The sequence below is a fragment of the Chrysemys picta genome, chromosome 1, assembly GCF_011386835.1.
Source record: "Chrysemys picta bellii isolate R12L10 chromosome 1, ASM1138683v2, whole genome shotgun sequence".
Classification (NCBI taxonomy): domain Eukaryota; kingdom Metazoa; phylum Chordata; order Testudines; family Emydidae; genus Chrysemys; species Chrysemys picta.
This window is the reverse complement of record NC_088791.1, coordinates 6,801,683-6,822,600: the sequence shown is the minus strand read 5'-3', so window position 1 is coordinate 6,822,600 and position 20,918 is coordinate 6,801,683. Positions and strand designations below refer to the sequence as shown.

General features: G+C 46.4%; 1 protein-coding gene across 7 annotated transcripts in view; it reads right to left on the bottom strand.

Annotated features, from left to right (window-relative positions):
- NRF1 (nuclear respiratory factor 1) overlaps window positions 1–20,918 on the bottom strand; it is a 110,398-nt gene that overhangs the window by 32,721 nt on the left and 56,759 nt on the right. For 4 of the 7 annotated variants that reach the window (XM_005281312.5, XM_065552189.1, XM_042842252.2 and 1 more), the window contains 3 exons: window positions 19,273–19,374; window positions 12,487–12,644; window positions 5,970–6,094 (listed from right to left, as the gene is read on the bottom strand). In XM_005281312.5, the coding sequence (XP_005281369.1) occupies window positions 5,970–6,094; window positions 12,487–12,644; window positions 19,273–19,374 (385 nt within the window). The remainder of the gene's footprint in view (window positions 1–5,969; window positions 6,095–12,486; window positions 12,645–19,272; window positions 19,375–20,918) is intronic. The other 3 variants (XM_042842254.2, XM_065552223.1, XM_065552229.1) reach the window with 1 other exon arrangement.

Below are 20,918 nucleotides of genomic sequence, written 5' to 3'. Positions count from 1 at the left end.
AATGAGAAATACCCATCTAAATGCCTGTTTACCCTAAGCTAACTTGTGAGGCATGCTTCTATGCAGATGCCTATTTCCTTTGTTTGCAAAAGCACAGGGCTCGATAATCCCCCTTTGCTCACGTCAAACAGGCCTAATGCTCTCTCCCTGCTTTCATCACAGCCTGATAATCCCGCCTCACCCTCGCCTGTAAACCTGCCTCACTTTGGTCATGCTGAAAATTGTTATTGAGAAATTTACATCTCTTTGGCAGGCTCATCTTCCTGCCCATCTGCACCCAGGACAGAAAACCAGCAGACAAATTAGCATGATTAGCTGTCCTTCTAGCCACACAGATGCCTAGACTGGAAAAGCAAAGGGTCTACATGTCAGAACTGAGGGGCACCAGCTAAGCTATAAGCGGAATGGAAGAGCAGGGGATGTTACCAGTCAGGATTGAGGTGCATCAGCAGAGATCTTTTGGGGATTGGAGATGCACACTGGCTGCACCCAGCTCAAGTCAGTGTAATTAGTTCCCCAGTTTGCCCTCAGCTGTTCGCTCTAAGATCAGTGCAAGCTTCCTTCCTGACAGCCCCAACTCCTTCCCCTGCTCCCAAACTCATGTGTTCTTTTAACTCACCCTCTTTAGTTGGGATCCCTACAAGTTAACTCATATAACCCTTCCTCTTCTTCCAGACTGCTGAAAAAGCCATTTATTCTGCAAAGCCTTCCGGCCGTAATGACCACTGGCCACTCTGTGTTGGTAAACTGTTGTATAATGGACCCACTGATGCTATTAGACTAAGCTCTGTGGGGCAGGGATTCTGGTCTGCCTTTGGCATATTATACCTCTTGGCCAAGGCTGTGGACAGTTATGGCCCTCTATAAAGAATACGCAGGCACGAAATTCTCCAATATTTAAAAATGAAACCCCATTGAGAAACTTCATAACCAAAGATGATCTCAAGCCCCAGATCTATTTAAAAAGGAAGGCTGCAACATAGGGTGAGCAGACAGCAAATATGAAAAATTGGGACGGGGGGTGGGGGGTAATAGGAGCCTCTATAAGAAAAAGACCCAAAAATCGGGACTGTCCCTATAAAATCGGGACATCTGGTCACCCTACTGCAACATGAAGAGATCCAGTGAATGGGAATTGCACTACCCAGCTGTGCTGCACTCTCTCCTTCCCGACAATCTTCAAGAGTCTGTCTCTCTGTCCCTATCCATCTAACCTAGGGCTGTTAATTAATCACAGTTAACTCACGCGATTAACTCAAAAAAGCTAATCGCAGTTTTAATCGCACTGTTAAACAATAGAGTACCAATTGAAATGTATTACATATTTTGGATGCTTTTTTACATTTTCATATATACTGTATTCTGTATTGTAATTGAAATCAAAAAGTGTATATTTTTTATTATAAATATTTGCACTGTAAAAATGATAAAAACAAAATAGTATTTTTCAATTCACCTCATATAAGTACCGTCGTGCAATCTCTTTGTCGTGAAAGTGGAATTTACAAATGTATAGGGTTTTTTTGGTTACATAACTGCTCTCAAAAACAAAGCAATGTAAAACATCAGAGCCTACAAGTCCACTCAGTCCTACTTCTTATTAAGCCAATGGCTAGGACAAACAAGTTTGTTTACATTTACAGGAGATAATGCTGCCCTTTTCTTATTTACAATGTCACCAGAAAGTGAGAACAGGCTTTTGCATGGCACTTTTGTAGCTGGCATTGCAACGTATTTACATGCCAGATATGCTAAACATTTGTATGCCCCTTCATGCTTCGGCCACCATTCCAGAAGACATGCTTCCATGCTGATGACGCTCGTTAAAAAAACAATGCTTTAATTAAATTTGTGACTGAACTCCTTGGGGGGAATTGTATGTCCCCTGCTCTGTTTTACCCGCATTCTGCCATATATTTCATGTTATAGCAGTCTCGGATGATGACCAAGCACATGTTGTTCATTTTAAGAACACTTTCACTGAAGATCCGACAAAACGCAAAGAAGGTACCAATGTGAGATTTCTAAAAATAGCTACAGCACTCGACCCAAGGTTTAAGACTCTGAAGCGTCGTCCAAAATTTGGGAGGGATGAGGTATGGAGCATGCTTTCAGAAGAGCAACACTCCAATGCGGAAACTACAAAACCCGAACCACCAAAAAAGAAAATTAACCTTCTACTGGTGGAATTTGACTCAGATGATGAAAATGAACATGCGTCGGTTTGCACTGCTTTGGATTGTTATCGAGTAGAACCTGTCATCAGCATGGACGCATGTCCTCTGGAATGGTGGTTGAAGCATGAAGGGACATGTGAATCTTTAGCGCATCTGACACGTAAATATCTTGCGACGCCAGCTACAACAGTGCCATGTGAATGCCTGTTCTCGCTTTCAGGTGACATTGTAAACAAGAAGCGGGCAGCATTATCTTCTGCAAATGTAAACAAACTATTTGTCTGAGTGATTGGCTGAACAAGAAATAGGACTGAGTGGACTTGCAGGGTCTAAAATTTTACATAGTTTTATTTTTGAATGCAGGGTTTTTTTTGTAAATAAGTGTATATTTGTAAGTTCAACTTTCATGATAAAGAGATTGCATTACAGTACTTGTATGAGGTGAATTGAAAAATACTATTTCTTTTGTTTTTTACAGTGCAAATACTTGTAATCAAAAATAAATATAAAGTGATCACTGTACACTTTTTATTCTGTGCTGTAATTGAAAACAATATATTTGAAAATGTAGAAAACATCCAAGAAAGTTTAAATAAATGGTATTTATTCTCCTATTGTTTAACAGTGCAATTAACTGCACAATTAATCATGATTAAGTTTTTTAATCGTGATTAATTTTTTTAATCACTTGACAGCCCTAATCTAAACACAGGTTTGGTCAGGCTCCTACTACCAGCTACTGCACCTCCATGTGAATTAAACTGCTTCCCCTTCCGCATGCTAGCAGGTGTTTAACCCTTGCCCTATGTTTGCAATGCAGTCCATTTTCTCCTATCAGAGCCCTTTCCAATTCCAGCCAACTTTACACACAGATGTCACTACAGTCCCATTTGCCTGTCTAGAATATCGCAATATTTTCTTTCCAATTATTTAAGAACACGGGATTTTGAGGCAACAGCTCAGACTGTTGGGTCATCAGCTCCAGTATCCTGACTGACAATACCAGATACTCCAGAAGAAGGAGAAACCCATCATGCACTTAGACAGTTTTACACTGCAGTGAAACAGGAGATTTGATTTCCCTTAGCTATAAATGTTACTGCTCATAAGATTATCCACAGCCCTTTTTCAGTCCAACAACAGTACCAGCCACTCTACCTCTGGCAATACTGAATTCAGCTCTAATTCCTGGGGTGTCTAAGTACAAAGAAAAGTTTCCCCTTTATAATCAGCCTTTTTCTCCTGGAATAGGGGTATCACTTCCTGACAATAGATGGAAAAACAACAATATAATGGAGGGACATAACACAACCAAACAAGGAGGGAAGAATTACATCTAGTGGCTGAAGTAAAGGAATAGGAGTTAGGACACTTGGGTTCTATTCCCTGCTCGGTCAATGACTCTCTGCGTGACCTTGGGCAAGTCAGTTAAACTCTATTGTCTCCATTTAGCTATCAATACAATGAGGGTAACAAACTTCACACCACCACCTCCCTGAGAGGTATGGAAATCAATGTTTGTAAAGTGCTTTGGCATTCTGGCATGATAGGAGCTAGAAAAGGGTAACGGCTTTTTAGAGAGGAACATTTATTGGAAATATTAGTAAGTTCAGTCTTTGTTAGAATCACTGGGCAAGGAGAATTTGCGGGTTAATTCAGTCGCTGTTCTAAGATATCGCCTTCTCCTTGCTGCAGCCAATCACATCCAATCACTCACATTTAATCTCCCACTGATGGAATTGCATTCTGAACAGCTTATACTGATTGGCTGCATCAGAGGAGTAAATGTTTATACCCCAGCAGATCCTTACTCTGAAACCAGGGGAGAACTCAGACGATAAAAAATTAAATGCATAAGGTGGGGAAGAGTGAAACAAATTTTGAATGACAATACGGAAGCTGAAAATTCCTTTCCCGTCTGGGGATGGAGGGCAGACAGCAGGAATTGATATCAAAAAGTCGCCTTCCATCCCTACAGGGAGACGTATTAGCTGGTTACATAATAAAACTAACTGCATGGTGCTTCCAAGGACTACTGCAGAGACAAAGACCTTCCCTTTAATGCCACCAGAGATTACAGCAATCAAAGAGGGGAGGAAACAAGGGGAGGGATTGCGGGTGAAGTTCTGCGCAGAGGAAAATAACGCAAACAGTCTCTTTCCTAAATGCATTGCAAATCCCATCTGATTTCAAAGTCTGCTATAAAAACGATCTTGCATTAAAATGATTTTAATGCTGGATGAATGAGGTAGAGTGACTCAGGTCCTGAGGCGCGTGGGAGGAATTGTCCAGAGGAATCCAGAGCATGAAAGCACTTTGGGAACAAACCAAAGGGAACATGCCTGACAGATTTGCTAACCCACTTTTTATTCTTAAAGGGACACCAATGTGCTTTTCTCAATCTGACTGACTGTAAAACCTTCCTGGAAGCTTGAAAACAACAGGTCACTTCTTTCTGGGCCCTTGCATTGACTAACACGGAGTCCCTACAACCTTCGCACCAGGTTGCCGGTGGAGCATTACCCAACACAATTCTGCAGCTTCTTTTACTTTTGGGGGGGCAATAGCATTCTCTTAACAGTTTTAGAAACAGGGTTTGCAGGTTAATTTGTGCTACCCCTTCAGGCTGGTTGACTCTATAGCAACAAAGCCAAATGCAACATTAGTGAAAGTTGCTATTGTTTTTTTCATTGCGTTCTTTGACAACAGAATGGTGATGTTTTAGAACACAAAGAACATTCCTAACCAATTATTTCAAGGTAGGTCAAATATGAGGCATAAACTATCAAAGGTGCTGTATTAGGTATGAAACAGACCAAAAGACAATGGCCATCACTTTGCAACCTGGTAATCCACCGCTTTTTTCTTTAGCATTTATAATATTTAAAATAGTCCAATCCTTTAAAGCGGCATTTCCTTATAACTGAATACATGCCACACAGTTCTTAGGTGCAGACAGGTAAACATAAGTTCAATTGCATCATCAAGTATTTTTAATGACTAATGCATTTCATCCCTGAATTTGAAAAGCAATGCTTTGTTTACCTTGGCAGTTGAGCAAAGGCATAACAAGACCATGTGGCTAGTTAGTTTTAGCTACAAATGCTGATATTTGCCTAGGACAAAGGGACTTTGATTAGGGTCTCTAGGCACTGTGGTAATATTAATAACCACTACCAAGGCAGCAATTGTGGTTGGCTAATTATAGCAGACACCACTCAGAACAGGCACTCAGATACTGTGAGGGGTACCACAGAAAGGCCTACAAAGAAAGCAAGCAACAGCCTGAATTGGGCTATGAAGAAAATAGAAAGCGTAGGGATGCATTCACTAGCGTGGAAGGTGTCACCAAAGCACAGATACATCGCATCATAGTGACAGTTCTCCAGCAGCCAAAGAGGAGCGTGTGAAAAAGTCCCATAGACGGCAAGGAAACCCTGGAGGGTAGCACCTTGCAGTCAACTCTCAGCTAAATTCTGAAGACCCCTCAAATTCCAAGGCCAACAAAGACCTTTTTAAAAGGTAAGAGGTGTAACCTGGTTCATGACGCTCCATAGTGGTGACACCTTCCTTACAGCAAAAAAGCCCAACATCCCAGGTAACTTTCCCTTGGGGGGATCAACAGTACCTTCTTGCTAAGCAAAACTCCTGGTTTGTTAGAGCTCACATTGGGACTTTCTTCCTTTGTTTCTCATACAGGTTGGGTTTGTTCTGACGCATCCTGTCAGTCAGGACTTGAGGGTTTAAGTGGAAACCAAAATGAAATCCAATTAAATATTTATCTACTCTTACCATTAGCATCCTGGACTCCAGTAAGCGCTCCCACTGCTGCTGCAGTTTCACCAGACAGGACGATTTGTCCTCCCCCTTGAAGGGTGGCTTCCGCAAGCGTGGCGACAGCATGGGCGGCTGCTTCACTGCAGGCAGAAGGGACAAGAAAAAAAATGATTAGAAGAAGAGAGTAACTCAGCTGTGATGTGTTTGGCTTTAACCAAGTGCCACAGAAGGAGATCACACACACCAGGGTGGCGAGAGCTCTCAGCAGGCCAAAGGAACGGAAATGATCATGTAGTGAATAAATAGTGGAAGAGGGGTGAGAGATGGACTAGATGAACTGGTCATAGGCGCCAACTTCCTCTCTACCCGGGGGAGTACTCGACCCACCCTCCGCCTGAGGCCCGCCCCAACTCCATCTCTTCCTCCAAGCCCCCACACCTGCTCCACCCCGCGGTCCCACCCCTGCTCCGCCCGCACCACACTTCTTCCCGCCCCGCCTCTTCCCCACCTCTTCCCTCCCCCGAGCATGCTCCATCCCTGCTCCTCCCCCACCCTCCCACTGCCTCCTGCACGCCGCTGAACAGCTGTTCTGTTGAGTGCAGGAGGTTCCGGGAGGGAGGAGGAGGAGTTGATCAGCAGGGCTGCCAGCAGGCAGGAGGCACAGGGAGGGGAGGGGGAGAGCTTGGCTGGAAATAAACATCAAATGCACAACCACAAAATGGGAAACAAGTGGCTAGGCAGTTGTACTGTTGAAAAGGATCTGGGGGTTATAGCTGATCACAAATTGAATATGAGCCAGCAATGTGATGCAGTTCCAAAATGGTTATATGCAAGACATGGGAGGTAATTGTCCTGCTCTACTCAACATGGGTGAGATCTCAGCTGGGCTACTGTGTCGTTCTGGGTGCCATAATTTAAGAAAAAAGTGGACAAACGGGTCAGAGTCCAGAGGAGAGCAACAAAAAAAGAGAAGTTTATAAAACCTGACCTATTAAAGTTTACAAGTTAACTAAAACTGGGCATGTTTAGTCTTGAGAAAAGAAGACCGGGGGGCGGGAGGAACACGACACATGACACACACAACAGATTACAGTCTTCAAATATGTTAAAGGCTGTTATAAAGAGGACTGTGCTCAATTGTTTCAATGTCCACTGAAGGTAGGAAGCGATCAGGTTAATCTGCAGCAAGGGAGCTCTAGGTTAGATATTAGGAAAAATTTCCTAACTATAAGGTAGTTCAGCTCTGAAATGGGCTGCCAAGGGAGGTTGTGGAATCTCTGTCATTGGAGGTTTTTAAGAGCAGGTTAGTGAAATACCTGTCATGGATGGTCTAGGTCTACTTGTTTCTTCCTCAGTGCAGGGGGCTGGATTAGAGATGACCTCTCAAGGCCCCCTCCAGCCCTACATTTCTAAGATTCTATAAAATGACCCAATTGGCCCTTTCCATCTCTAATTTCCCCTATTCTAAAATCCCTCTTCAGGCACATGTAGTTTCCTTAATAGCCTTTTGCAAGGGACTTTTGAAAAGCCCAGGTAAGTTATAGCAAGTGGTTTTCCCTTATGCACTACTTTGTGGAGACGCAAAAAATTCTAAAACTGGAGAGGCAGGATCTTCCTGTACATAAACCATACTAGTTTTTCCCCATTAAAACACAATTTCCTATGGGTTTTGTAAATCTACCTTTAATAATTGTTTCAACCAATTCACCTTACCCTGAAGTAAGGCTCACTGGTCAGTTTTTCCCATGATCTCGTCAGCTCCTTTTATCCAAGGCCAAAAGTTTGCTACCCGCCAGCTCTGTGGTTTAATAGTTCATTTTAATGAGAGATTAGCAGCAGAGTGACCTGTTGCTATTCATATGTTTGTTCCAGAACCTCTTCTTCAGATAGCTGAATATCTGACAGTGCGTCACCTTAATTATCTGAAAAAGCAGATACGTCTTCTGCAGTGAAGATCAATGCAAAGAAGCCATTTAGCTTCCCTGGGATCTTCCTTAATTGCTCCACGGTAGTCCAAATGAACCTACCCCTTTTCTTGCATGCTTCCTATGTGTTATTTGTTTTTATGTCCGTCCCTCTTGATCTTTTTAATTTCCATCATAGATTTTATGTTCCTTCCAACTGACTTGGTTTGGGCTGGATTTTCACTGCCACCCAATGTCTGTTGGGCTCACAAAACCTCCCATTGCTATTTGACCCTACCATTTCGTTTTCTTGCCTTCTCACTTCCTTTGGCCTAGGAAGTATGCCACACCTCCTGAGCATCTGCACTGGTCCAAAGGTATTTATAGCGTGCGAAGACCAGCTACAATAAACAGACTTCACTTGCTGGAGCCGCCCAGCCTCCCAGCCATGAGAAGCACTTATTTAAATCCACTTTCAAGGGCAATTTAACATCCCAGTGAACTGTGAAGGCTGCATCACTGAAAAGAATACTAGTGCTTTGCTATACAAAAGCTCTTCCCATTTATGTTGAGCTCCCCAAATGTTTCTCTAATAACTCAAATGGCTGTACATGAAGCGTGCACCCATGGACGTGCCCTCCCCCTCATCCTCTCTTGCTGGAAGTTGCTCCTCTGCTTCCCATCCCTAAACTGATTACAGAGATGGCCTCATTTGTCACAGCTGCACACATCTGCTCTTTACAATGACACCACTCGACCAGGTACCCCTAGAGACACCACGCCAGCACCCGATGGAGCGATGGCAGCTTTGTGCTAAAATTAGGTAGAAACCTTCCAAAAGCTGGTAATAGTTGCCAGCTCTTAAGGACCAGGGTGTCCTCGAGGCCTAGTGACAGGTGGGAGACCTCAGCTCACTGCCAGGACTGCTGAAGGAAGTGGTGGTGGTGGTGGTGGTGGTGAAGGAGGGTTATGCTCCTTGAGTCAATCCAGAACAAGACTTCTGGCCAATGAAAGAATAGTATTGTGGGGCTGTGTAGGCTGGGAGTCATACCACAGGTCTACATGAGGGATGCAAAGTAAAAGCGTGGGTAAGACTTCAGGGCCTTCATGAATCACACCTCTAGCCCCTGAGGAAAATAAATCAGTATATTCCCACCCTCTAATACACTTCCCAACGTCAACATCTCAACACTTCTATGAGTTTCTGCAGGTAGCCACATTCTCCCTTATACGTGATAAACATTTGAGTCAGCTCAGCTGCATTGCAGCTTGTTAACAAGACCTCCTGAGGCACCATTACTCTGCTGCCATCAGAAAGCAACCTGCACTGTCACCGCAGAAGGGCCTGGGCTTTGTATTTTCCCCAAAGTGCACATGGTTTCCACATCCTACCTCTAACTAGAGCAGCCAAAATGTTTACTGAATACCTCACCTCACATTTTGAGGCTCTTGTTGCAGGTTCCCCCACTCCCTCCTGGAATACAAAGCTGGCTAAAGAGAGAGGTATTGCAGGAACCCCCGGGGATTGCTACTAGAGTTGAAGGAAGAAGAGTTATTTCTACTAAGGATTCTGATTTTCTGAAGTTAATTCTGTTATTTAATTTCTACCTGCCTAAAAGTGACTCTCCAGTGGGACATGGGCGTGAGAAAGAGACAAATTATACATGACTAGGCTTGGCAGAATTCAATGTTTAGTTTTCATTGTTTCAATGGGTTCTATCAATGCGTCTTTTTTTCAGATTTTTATTGATCTACATCTTGAAAACCGCTCCTGATACAGAGAGGTGTTAGGCAGTGGAATAATCTACAAAAATGGTCAAAACCCTAGCCTCTGACTCATTTAAAAGTACACCGGAGAATGTTCTTCTGAATACTACTGTAAGTGGCCATCCTACAGGCGGGGAGGGGTGGACTGTGTGAGAGTACGCGTCTGACGAAGTGGGCATTCACCCACGAAAGCTTATGCTCCAATACATCTGTTAGTCTTAAAGGTGCCACAGGTCTCTGTTGCTTTTTACAGATCCAGACTAACATGGCTACCCCTCTGATGTGTGAGAGTAGGCCTTCACTACAATGTTATGAATACTTTGTGGGGGGGGGGGGTTCAGTCATTTTTCATACCATCCCCTGAAAAGAGTTACCCAGGGCTTTTTAAAAAGTGATTTTACAAACAGCAAGTCTTTATCAGTAGATAAAGTTCATCAATATAACATAGTGGCCTACGTGACCATGTTCCGAAAGATACCTGAACCTGGATCCCAGTCCTGGCCTCTTGCTGGGAGTAACGCAGAGCCATTGCATTCAGCCTATGAGAAGAATGCACTTCAAGCGACTCAGCAGCAACCTCTCCCATTGACTAAAGTGTGGCACTGTTTGGTACCAAAGGGGAAGAGATGGAATCAGGGGTGGGGAGGAGAGGAGAGAGTGATCTGATTGACAGACCCGGGAAATAGGTCTGGGCTAGTCCTGGAGCCTGCTGCAACAGAAATGTGGAATCAGTTTGTGGAATGCAGCTGGTACAAAGGTGGCTGTTTTAACAAGTGGTCTGTAGAAGAGGTTCCTGGAGCTCTACACTAACATTCCATGCTTTGCTCTTCTCCTGGCAGGATCAACCCCTGTTCAATAAACAGACGCCAAGAACAAGGAGGCTGAGTGCAAATGCAAAGCACAAATATAAGATAAAGCAGGTAAGAAAACCCAGCTTGGGTTCAGGCAATGAGCAATAATACCCCTGCCCTTTGGATCCTTTTCCTTGTGCTTGGGACAGTCTCCCCCTCTTCTCACTCAAATCCCTTTCTCAACAGTCTTTCAATAGGTCTTTCAAAATGACCTCTGCAAGGTTCGTATCTCACCCTCAGATCAGCACTTCACATCCTCTGTGAAAACATTCTTCTGCAAATACCCAACAACAGTAGGGTTACCATTCGTCCGGATTTACCCGGACATGTCCTCCTTTTGTGTGCTAAAAATAGCGTCCGGGGGGAATTTGTAAAGCACTCACAATGTCCGGGATTTCCCCCTCCCCCGCAGAGCAGAGCGAGTGGCTGGGAGGGCTGCAGGAAAGTCCCGGGCTGGACTCCGGAGCAGCTTCCTCCTCCCACCCCCCCCTCCCTGCATTCTGAGCCGGCCGGCAGCTCCTCCTCCTGCAGCCCGCTCCGGCAACCCTGTGCAGGGCCAGGGACCGGGTTTTGTGTTGTGCAGGGGAGCTCAGCCATGTGTCCGGCTGGCACAGAGCCCAACACCCTGTTCTGAGCAGCAGGGTAAGGGGGGGCAGGAGAAGGGACAGGGAGGTTCTGGAGGGGGCAGTCAAGAAACGGGGGGGGGCTTTTGGAGGGGAGTGGAGAAAGTTTTGGGCAGTCAGGGTACAGGTAGGGGGTAGGGTCCTGGGGGGCAGTTGGGGGGGGGGGGTCTTAGGAGGGGGCAGTTAGGGGACAAGGAACAGGGAGTCTTAGGTAGGGGGTGGGGTTCTGGAGGGCAGTTAGGAGCAGGAGTCCCAGGAGGGGGCAGTCAGGGGACAAGGAGCGGGGGGTAGGGGGCTGGGAGTTCTGGGGGGGAGCTGTCAGGGGGCAGGAGTGGGGAGAGGGATCGGAGCAGTCAGGGGACAGGGAGCAGAGGGGTTTAGATGGGTTGGGAGTTCTGGGGGGGCTGTCAGGGGGCAGGAGTGTGGAGAGGGATCGGAGCAGTCAGGGGACAGGGAGCAGAGGGGTTTAGATGGGTTGGGAGTTCTGGGGGGGGCTGTCAGGGGGTGGGGAGTGGTTGGATGGGGCGTGGGAGTCCCAGGGGTCTGTCTGGGGGTGGGGGTGTGGATAAGGGTTGGGGCAGTCAGGGGACAAGAGGCAAGGAGGCTTAGATAGGGAGTGGAGTCCCGGGGGGCAGTTAGGGGCAGGGGTCCCAGGAGGGGGCAGTCAGGGGACAAGGAACGGGGGGAGGGTTGGGGGTTCTGGGGGGGCGGGAAGTGGGAGGGGCAGGGGCGGGGCTAGGGCGGGGCTCCTCCCGTCCTCTTTTTTGCTTGTTGAAATATGGTAACCCTAAACAACAGGGCTCATTCTAAGCCAAGAGCTCTCCAAGCAGGAGGAGAAATCATTACCCAGGCAGCTCATTTCAGCTTCCCGGCTCCAGAACCAAACACAGGAGAAACACCTTCAACAACTAGCCTGGAAGAGAGATTCTGGTTTCAGGTCAGAGGAGACCGTACTGCCACCCACCTGGTTAAATCAACGTCATCCCTTTAACAGAGGGGCCCTCAATAATGTTGACAGAGGGATGGAGCTGCTTATTTAACAAGTGCTACAAGCACATTATAGCTCTTATCTCCTTTAAGTGGACACTCAATGGACAAGAGGGATGGGTACTAAATGTACCTTCCCTAACAGCACATTTCTATTTCTGTGAGCTTCCTCATATTACCATGGGACACTAGGAAATGATCTATGAATGCTTTGGCATGGATGGGTTGGGAATTCTCTATGGAAAAATCTCTATGAAAGACCCCAGACAATGTTCTTCCAAATGTATCACAGGCTTCTGTGCTGCCCTCATCGTGAGGGATAGCAAATCTGGCAGAAAGGTCTCCCTCGTTCGGTGACCTTACCCCATTCAGTCCCCATAGCTCCTCCTCTCACGGGTACCTGTTCAGCGCCATGGTAACGGTTGCTCCTTGTTGCATCTCTTGAGATGCTGCCACTGCTGCTTCTGCCAGCGATGCCACCGCCTGCGTGGCCTCCGAAGCCTGCGTCGTCTGGATAGTCATCTCGCCCCCCTGTAGCGTTGCCCAATTCTGCTCCACCTAGTTGGGTGAAGAGAGAAAGAGAAAAGTTCACCTTCCCTGAACCTTTCCCACAGCTGGGTGGCTACTTCTTAAAAGGGGAAAGTCAAACACTTTCAAGATGTCTTTGAAAAATCCTACATGCTTTGATTCTTCTGTACACAACATCCTGAGAGCATCTCTGTTGGAAAAAGAGGTGCCTTGGGAGCAATTTAGAAACCGAGCTACAGGGAACATTTTGGAAACCATCCAATCACTTCTCATTCACTATCAAGGTGTAGACTCCCACTTCTGATCGACCCAGGATGCCAGCTTCCATTGCCTACCTGTGAACTTTCAAACACTCGCATTCATGATTTCTCCCATACTGCCCCATGCATGTGGGAGAAACCCACACCAAAGATACAAAAACTACCTCATTATCCTCCAAATCCCTCCTTTGCCATGATGCCTACAGATGATGTGCCTAATATTTTTAAATTATTTGTATGCCCAAAGTGTCTAGGATCCCTAGTCATGCACCAGGACGCCATAGTTCCAGGTGCTGTATAAACACAGAACAAAATGTTGTCTCATTATGTCCTTGTACTCCCTCATTTGTATGCCCATATCCATCTCTTTTCTCTTGTATTATACTTAGGCGTGGATTACACTGGGGGGGAGGGGGGAAATCGATTTAAGTTACACAACTTCAGCTATGTGAATAACGTAGCTGAAGTCGACATACTTAGATCTACTTACTGCGGTGTCTTCACTGCAATAGGTCGACTGCTGACGCTCCCCCGTCGACTCCGCCTCTCACTCCGGTAGAGTACCAGAGTCGATGGGAGAGCGCTCGATTTATCGTGTCTTCACTAGACACGATAAATCGACCCCCGTTGGATTGATCGCTCCGGAGGTAAGCGTAGATAGAGTGTAAGCTCTTGGGACGGTCTTTTTGTTGTGTGTTTACACAGTGCCTAGGACAATGGGGTCTGGTCCATGACTAGGGATCTTATGAATAATACAAATAATAGTCAATAGTTTGGAAACAGTTCTGTTCATGTCTTTTAATTATTTCAATATATCTCATTCTCTCTTAACTAAGGATATTTACATGGATAAGGATCTTGTGCTTGCCACAGAGTTCACCTTCTCCTAGCTGATCATTCTCCACCCCAGTCTACACTCCTCCAATTGGGACCTCACGTGTATCAATGAGTGTGTGGTCACAAATAGGATGTGAGGCACGAATGAGCATCAGGAACGAAAGATCACAGAATCAGAGGATGAAGGTTCTTCAACCTTCAAAGAGCTGTGGACCAGTTTATAAGAGAAAATTCCTCTCACCGACCCGTTCCCAACTGCGTAAGTCCCTTTATTGGCTGGTGCTGAAATCTTTCATTCAACTGATCATCAGGCAAGGCTCCACAGACCCCTTTCCATATACCGTGTCAGTGAAGAGATCTACTAGATCTGACTCAATCCATCCCACCTAAGCAAGTTTTTTTCTTTCCGTTTGTAGTATCCTCTTACCCATGGTATCAGAGGTGAGGGGCTGAAGCGGAGTCTCAGGTCGTTATCTATATATAATATATATGTCAGCAAGCCCTCTAGCCATTATCAGTTGTCATTTTCCTTGAGGGATCATGTCTGAGCAAGAGTTCAATGAGAGATTGAAAGGAGGACGGGGTGGCCACATGGATTAGTTCAGGGAGACCATTCCAGGGGGACGGTTCCATGCACAAAGGGTGGAGTGGAAGAAGGTGCAAAGATGATGCGGGAGAAGTGTGGCAAGTGAACAAACGGCTGATAATGGCTAGCCTTTCTGGTGGAGTAGAGAGAGCTGCTCAATCAGATACCAAAACGGACACACCAAAAAGACCCTGAAGGTGATGCGAAGAAGCTTGAATTTGATGCGGTGGAGAAAGAAAGGTCAGTGGAAGGATTCAATGTGGCAGGGGAAAAGTGAGGTATTTAGACAACAAGGAAGCAAGCGCAAGCTAATTTTAACAGCTGTGTTTTGTGTGGCCTGCATCACTCACCCTTCCAGTCATCCGGGAAGCCAGAGGGGAAGTGGTTCCAGTATAAAGACGGGAGATGAAGGGATGGTTGAAAGTTTAACGTCTGTATACAGAGCCAAAAAAGGCTGGGTCTTAGAAACGGTATGGGAGAAGCCACAGCAAGATTTGTGCATCGCCTAGAGATGTGGAGCAAGGGAGAGAGAGGAGTCAAAGAGGACTCCTGGGTTGCAGGGCTGGTGGTGGGGAGGAAGAGGGCATGAACAGTGAAGAAAGGGAGGGAAAACAAGAGTGTTCAGTTCTGGTCACATCAAGCTCAAGCTGATATTCAGACATATGGAAAGAGATGTCATAAAACAGGTTGAGGTGAGGGACTGGATGTAGGAAGTTTGGTCAGCAGTGGAGGGTGAGAAGGTGTAAAGATGACAGGAGAAGTGAGGAGAGCAGATGAGAGGTGCAGAGAGAGAGAACGGACTAAAGATGGAGTCCTATGAGACCCCAACAGAAAGTGGAAGAGGGAAGAATCACCATCCCCACTGAAGAAATAACTAGAGGTGGGAGGAGAAGCAGAAGAGGATGGAGTCACAAAAGCTGAAGGTAGATTTCAAGGAGATGAATGACTGAGACAAAAGCAGCCATAGTTGAGGAGGATGAGGATGGAGTAGAGATTTGGCCAGGAATACGCCATTAGATATCTGGGTGAGAGAACAGTTTCATGGGAGAGGATCAAGGGTGGAGATGGAGGAACTCGAAGGCAATGGATGTAGACTGTATTTGAGTTTGAAGGTGAAAGGAAGATGAGGTATAAGTTAGAGAGGCAGATGGGGTTAAGGACTTTTTCTTTTTTAGGCTGGAAGAGACCAGAATAGGCTTCTATTGTGAGGGGAGGAAGCCAGAATTAGAAGAGGAGGGTAAGGATGAGGCAGGAGGAGAGATTAGAGGAAAGCAGGCAAGAAACCTGTGTGTTGGTAATGGGGAGGAGGAGAGTGTACCAGGGATGAGAGGGAGGTAGTGTTGGGTCTCATCAAACTTCTCTTCAAAAAAGTCAGCCGCATCTTGTGTTGGAGGGTACAGGACAGGGAATCGAAGGCAGCAAATGATCAGCTGCAATTGCTGGCCTCTGAGTCAAGAAGGCAGGAAAAAGTAATGAAGCTTGACCAGGAAGAGTGCAGAACCAAAGGAGGAGAGAATAAATCTGTAGCGAAGGAAGCCTGCATGGCCGCAAGACTTTCTACAGGGTGTTCACTGGCAGTGGCACAGAAATGGATGAAGCAGATGGTGGGCGTGAACCCAGGTTGGAGGTTGTTGGAACAGACTTTGCTGTGAGTGAGAGGTGCAAAGGAGTGGAGGAATGATAGAGTGTGGAGTGGGGGGATTCAGCTGGGTCAACAAAAGATAGGGAGAAGAGAGAGGGGGAAGCTAAAAGTGGTAGAAGAGTCATTGACATCAATGGACTGTAGGTCTCGGCTGGGATGGGGGGAAAGGCAGGAGACAAGTGTGCAGTGTTGAAGGACATGAAGTGATGGTCAAAGAAAAGGGGAACTTGATGATGAAAAGCTCCAAACAGAAACAGTGTGTGGTGAAGAGGTCAAGGGAGTGGCCATTTTGGTGAACTGGAACGTTGATCCGGGGTGAAGGTTACACAAAGAGGAGAGGTTTCAGAGTAGCAGCCGTGTTAGTCTTTAGCCGCAAAAAGAACAGGAGTACTTGTGACACCTTAGAGAGGACGACGAGGGAAGTGGCTGCAGGATCAAATGGGGCATCAATGCAGAAGCAGAGGGCACTGAAAATGAGGTAAAAGAGATTGCAATGAGAGAAAGCATGACAGCCAGGAGTCAAAATGTGAGAGGAAGGAGGATGAGCAGGAATCAGGAGGATGGTAGAGAAGAGGCAAAGGGATTGTTGGTCTCAGGGAGCGTGGCGGCAAGGAGGGAGAGAGAAGCATAATACTCCCACCATTTCCTCTAGGCACACCAAGAGACAAGGTGTGTGCAAGAAGTTGGCGCTGCACGAGAAAGTGGCTACAGAGGCAGTGTTGGGATTGGAGGGGTGTATGTAATCCAGGTTTCTTTAAGTGCCCAGAGACCGAGGGAGTGAGAGATGAAGAGATTCTGGACAGCAGAGATTTTTTATTTGATTTTTTATTTTTTGAGACAGAACAGGAATTCCAGAGAGAAGGGGAGGGTCAAGGTAGATCACATGGTGCTGCCTACCAGCCTTGACAAAGTCCCCTTAACAAAGAAAAACGCTCGAATCTCCAGACACTGATAGTAACTTCCGGAAAGGGAGGAAGGTTTCTGCCACATCATCCAGGACAGGAATGGAGTGTGAGGTGCTAGCTTGGACTGGGAGGGGTACCCCAGGTAAGAACACAGACACTGGGATTACAAGAGGTCCACCACCAAACTACAGTTTGTCTACATGAGAAAAGTTTTACCTGTTTATAAATTGGTTACAACTTTGTGTTGACAAGGGTGAGATTTTCAAAGACAAGCTCCTAACTCTCATGGAAAGTCAATGAAGTTAGGCATCTAATTGCCATTTGTGCATTTGAAAATCTTCCCCAAGGCCTAAAGACAAAGATAACAGGTCCTGAAAACCCTCTAGTGAATATGAAGTACTTTTCAAGGCCAGAGCCCAAACAAACAGCTTGTGTCTATTCATTTTTTCAGCTGCAAATGCTCTTTAATACAGAACAAAGCTGTTTTGTGCTGCCACCTATTGCCATGAAAACCTTATCCTTACGGAGCAGAATAGGTGGACCATTCCACTCCATCACAAGGATGGTACTTCACCGAGAAACCTAGGCACATGTCCAAGAGGGAGGACCACAACTTGCAGTGAAACAGCAGTCTCTAACTTAAAGGGGGGAGGGTTGGGGGCAGAGGGAACCGAGAAAGGCAATTCCAGTACCTGTCTGAGTTATAGGAATGTTCTTTATACAAAATGCATTTTGTGTCTCGATTTAAGGAAATTATATAGGGTTTTTTTTGGCACTGTAAATTTAAGTGCTTCCTCTTTAAAAGCTTGGCATGATCAAGCCCTCAGTGGGAAATGCAGCTTTGCCAAGTTTGAGAAATCTGGTTGATAAATATATAAATGAATGTACTGTACTGTATAGTGCTTTCCTTAACATTTATACCACTCTGCATGGATACACTGCCCTTTATCAGAGGAAAGCGCAAGCCAATTACACAGTAATTAAGTCTCAATAACCCTTGGGGGTGCTGCAGAGAAGTGTTCCCAATTTACTCATAGGGAAATTGAGGCAAAGAGAAGTTAAGTGGCTTGCCCAAGGCCACACTGGCTCTGACTCAGAAAGTCCTAAACCTTAATCCCCCTGCTGTAACCACGACTGATGCTCTAGGCTCAAGGCTATCCAGAAATCACATGAATAAGTATATCTGGATAGCTGCATACAGAATACACACATCTGCTATTATTCCAATGGAAACTATGACTGAGATTTACATGTACAAAAGTTAGGAAATTCGGCACTTAGGGTCTCCTAGTAATTGTGCATACACATACCTTGAGTCACAATTACCACAACATCGCACTTTCTGACTTTGACCCATGGAAAATATCAACAACAATGTTGCGTTAATGTTGATGTCAGTTTTTAACACGACAGCGTGTGGTACTAGGCTTTTGCATTCCCAGTACAGACTTACCGTATATACGCGATCATAAGCTGGTTCGTTTAGAAGCCAACCCCCCCAAGATGGATAAGTAAAAATGGAAATTTTTTTATAACCCGTTCATAAGCCGACCCTATAATTCAGGGCTCAGCAAACTTTGGCTCCCAGGCTATCAGGATAAGCCGCCGGGGGGCCAAGATGGTTTGTTTACCTCGAGCGTCCGCAGGCATGGAGGTAAACCTAAGTAAACAAAGTGTCCCGGCACACCAGCTGCTTGCCATGACAGGCCGGGACAGCAACTGGTGGGGACATTTTTTTTTTGGGGGGGGGGGGGGGGGGGAGAATCTGGGGGTCAGGGGAGTAACCCCTGTGACCACCCCCCACATGACCCCACCCCTAGCCCGGGACCCCCACACTCTCCCCATCCTATCCCTTCCCACCTTATCTGGGGAGGATGTCTCTGGCCTGGCTGGAGCTGCTCTGGCAGGCTGGGCGGCGCGGCCGCAGCCTGCTCCGGCGGGCCAGACCGGGCAGCACGGCTGCAGCATGTTCCAGTGGGCTGGGCCAGGCGGCACGGCCGCAGCGTGCTCCGGCGGGTCGGGTGGCGCGACCACAGCCTGCTCTGGGGGGTGGGGCCGAGCGGCATGGCTGCAGCCTGCCAGCCCCGGAGCTGCAGCTGCTTCGGAGGCTGGGGGGAGAGCAACGTGGCCGGAAGCAGAGAGACTCTAGCCCCACTTCTTCCCTTCTCGCTCTGCTGGCTGGGCTGCCTCTCCTTGCTCCCTCTGTTGGGGGGAGGGGCTGTGTCCCACCTCTCCCTCTCTATAACCGTTCATAAGCCGACCCCCCCTTTCTCTGGTGCTTCCCTTTTTTACTAAAATAATTCGGCTTATGAACGAGTATATACGGTAAGTTTGAAAAATGCAAGTGTGTCAGCAATGTCCATTAGATACACACAACCATAGCATGTGCTGCATACCTGAGAAACAAACACGACCCACACATCCTTACCTCTCCATCAGTTACCGCGGAGTAATTGACTTGTGCAACGGTAACTGTGGTAGGCAACTCAGAGGCATCGGCCAGAGTGGCAACTGTAGCACCTGTGCCAACCTGCAAAATACCACCATAAAACAGTCGTCAAAATGCAGCTCCCGCCATCAGTGTTCCCCTCAGAAATCCAGTTACATCTCTGCTAAGGGGACACTCAAGTCCTCTAGACCCCAGATCACCTAAAGGGAAAACTGAAGAAGAGAGTGTCCCGCACTGATCACTATTAATACCCAGCACTTACCATATTGCTATTGCTTTTCAAAGCATTTTACAAACATGAATTCATCCTTAGCAGCCCTGTAAAGTATGGAAGTTACCTTCATCCCCATTTACCAGCTCGGAAAACAGAGGCAAAGAGGTTTATAGCCTGCTTCTAAGAAGCACTGAGTACTCAAACCCCAGAGAGACGAACAGGAGCATGGGTGCTCAGCATCTTGAAAAGGAGGCCATAAATCAGTAGCTCAAAGCCAAAAAGAGGGAGTCTGCAGCAGTAAACTGGGCCAACTCACAGCAGCTCAGAGAGTGCCTTTTTTTTGTGGGGGGGCGGGGGAGAAAGCGGGGAAGAGGGGAAAGAGAAGAGGTAGTAAAGTTGCCATCTTATGCTCCAAACTAAGGTCATGTCTACACCACAGGGACTAGAGTGACACAGCTACAATGCCCTAGCTTTGCTGGCATAACCCTGTAGAGCAGATGCAGCCTGCAGTGACAGAAGGGGTTCTTCCCGTCACTGAAGGAACACCATCTCCCCAGGTGATGATAGCTAGATCGACAGAAGCATTCTTCTGTTGACCTAAGCTGCATCTACACCAGAGGTTAGGGTGGCATAGCTACACCAGAGGTTAGGATGGCATAGCTACAGTGCTCAGGGGTGTGGATTTTTCACACCCCTGAGAGCCGCAGCTATGCCAACCTAAGTTTTAGGCGTAGAGTAAGCCTAAGCTTTTATTTAAAACTACACCAATCCCCAGTCCTCACAGTTGTGAGTATAGCCATCAAAGCATAAACCAATGCAGTGATGTGTACCAGCAGACAGCTTGATTGAAACAAGCTCTGAGAGGTGTTTGCAGCCCCATTCATTTTAATGGGTGTTAACCTTGACGGCTAATGAGAATATAAATGTCAACACTAAACTATTTCAACTGTTGATCAAAGCACACATGGAAACAAGAGGGATGAGTCAGCTGAGATCAGTTTTGTGTGTTTTGCTTTAAGACTCTTATATAATAAAGACATGCACAATTTACTGTAAATGGCAACTTGTTTCAACCTCTCAAGCGGCTGGAGGTTGGTTTAAGCATAGGTGGTGAGTACCACTACTTCTAGTGCTATGAACACTGCCTAAAGCAGCGGTTCCCAAACTGTGGGTTGTGACCCCAAACAGGGTTGTGCCATCAGCTAATGGGGTCATGGTGATCTCTACTGTGCTGAAAACGCCATTTTGTTCCACACGCCGTGACCTTGCATATACAGTGCGTGTGAGATCCTGATGCATGGAGGACACCATTTTGAAGAGCACGCACCATACATATGGGGGTCACAATGTGTGGAGGATGCCATTTTGTAGAGAAAAATGGCATCCTCTGTGCGGCGTGACCTCACACATA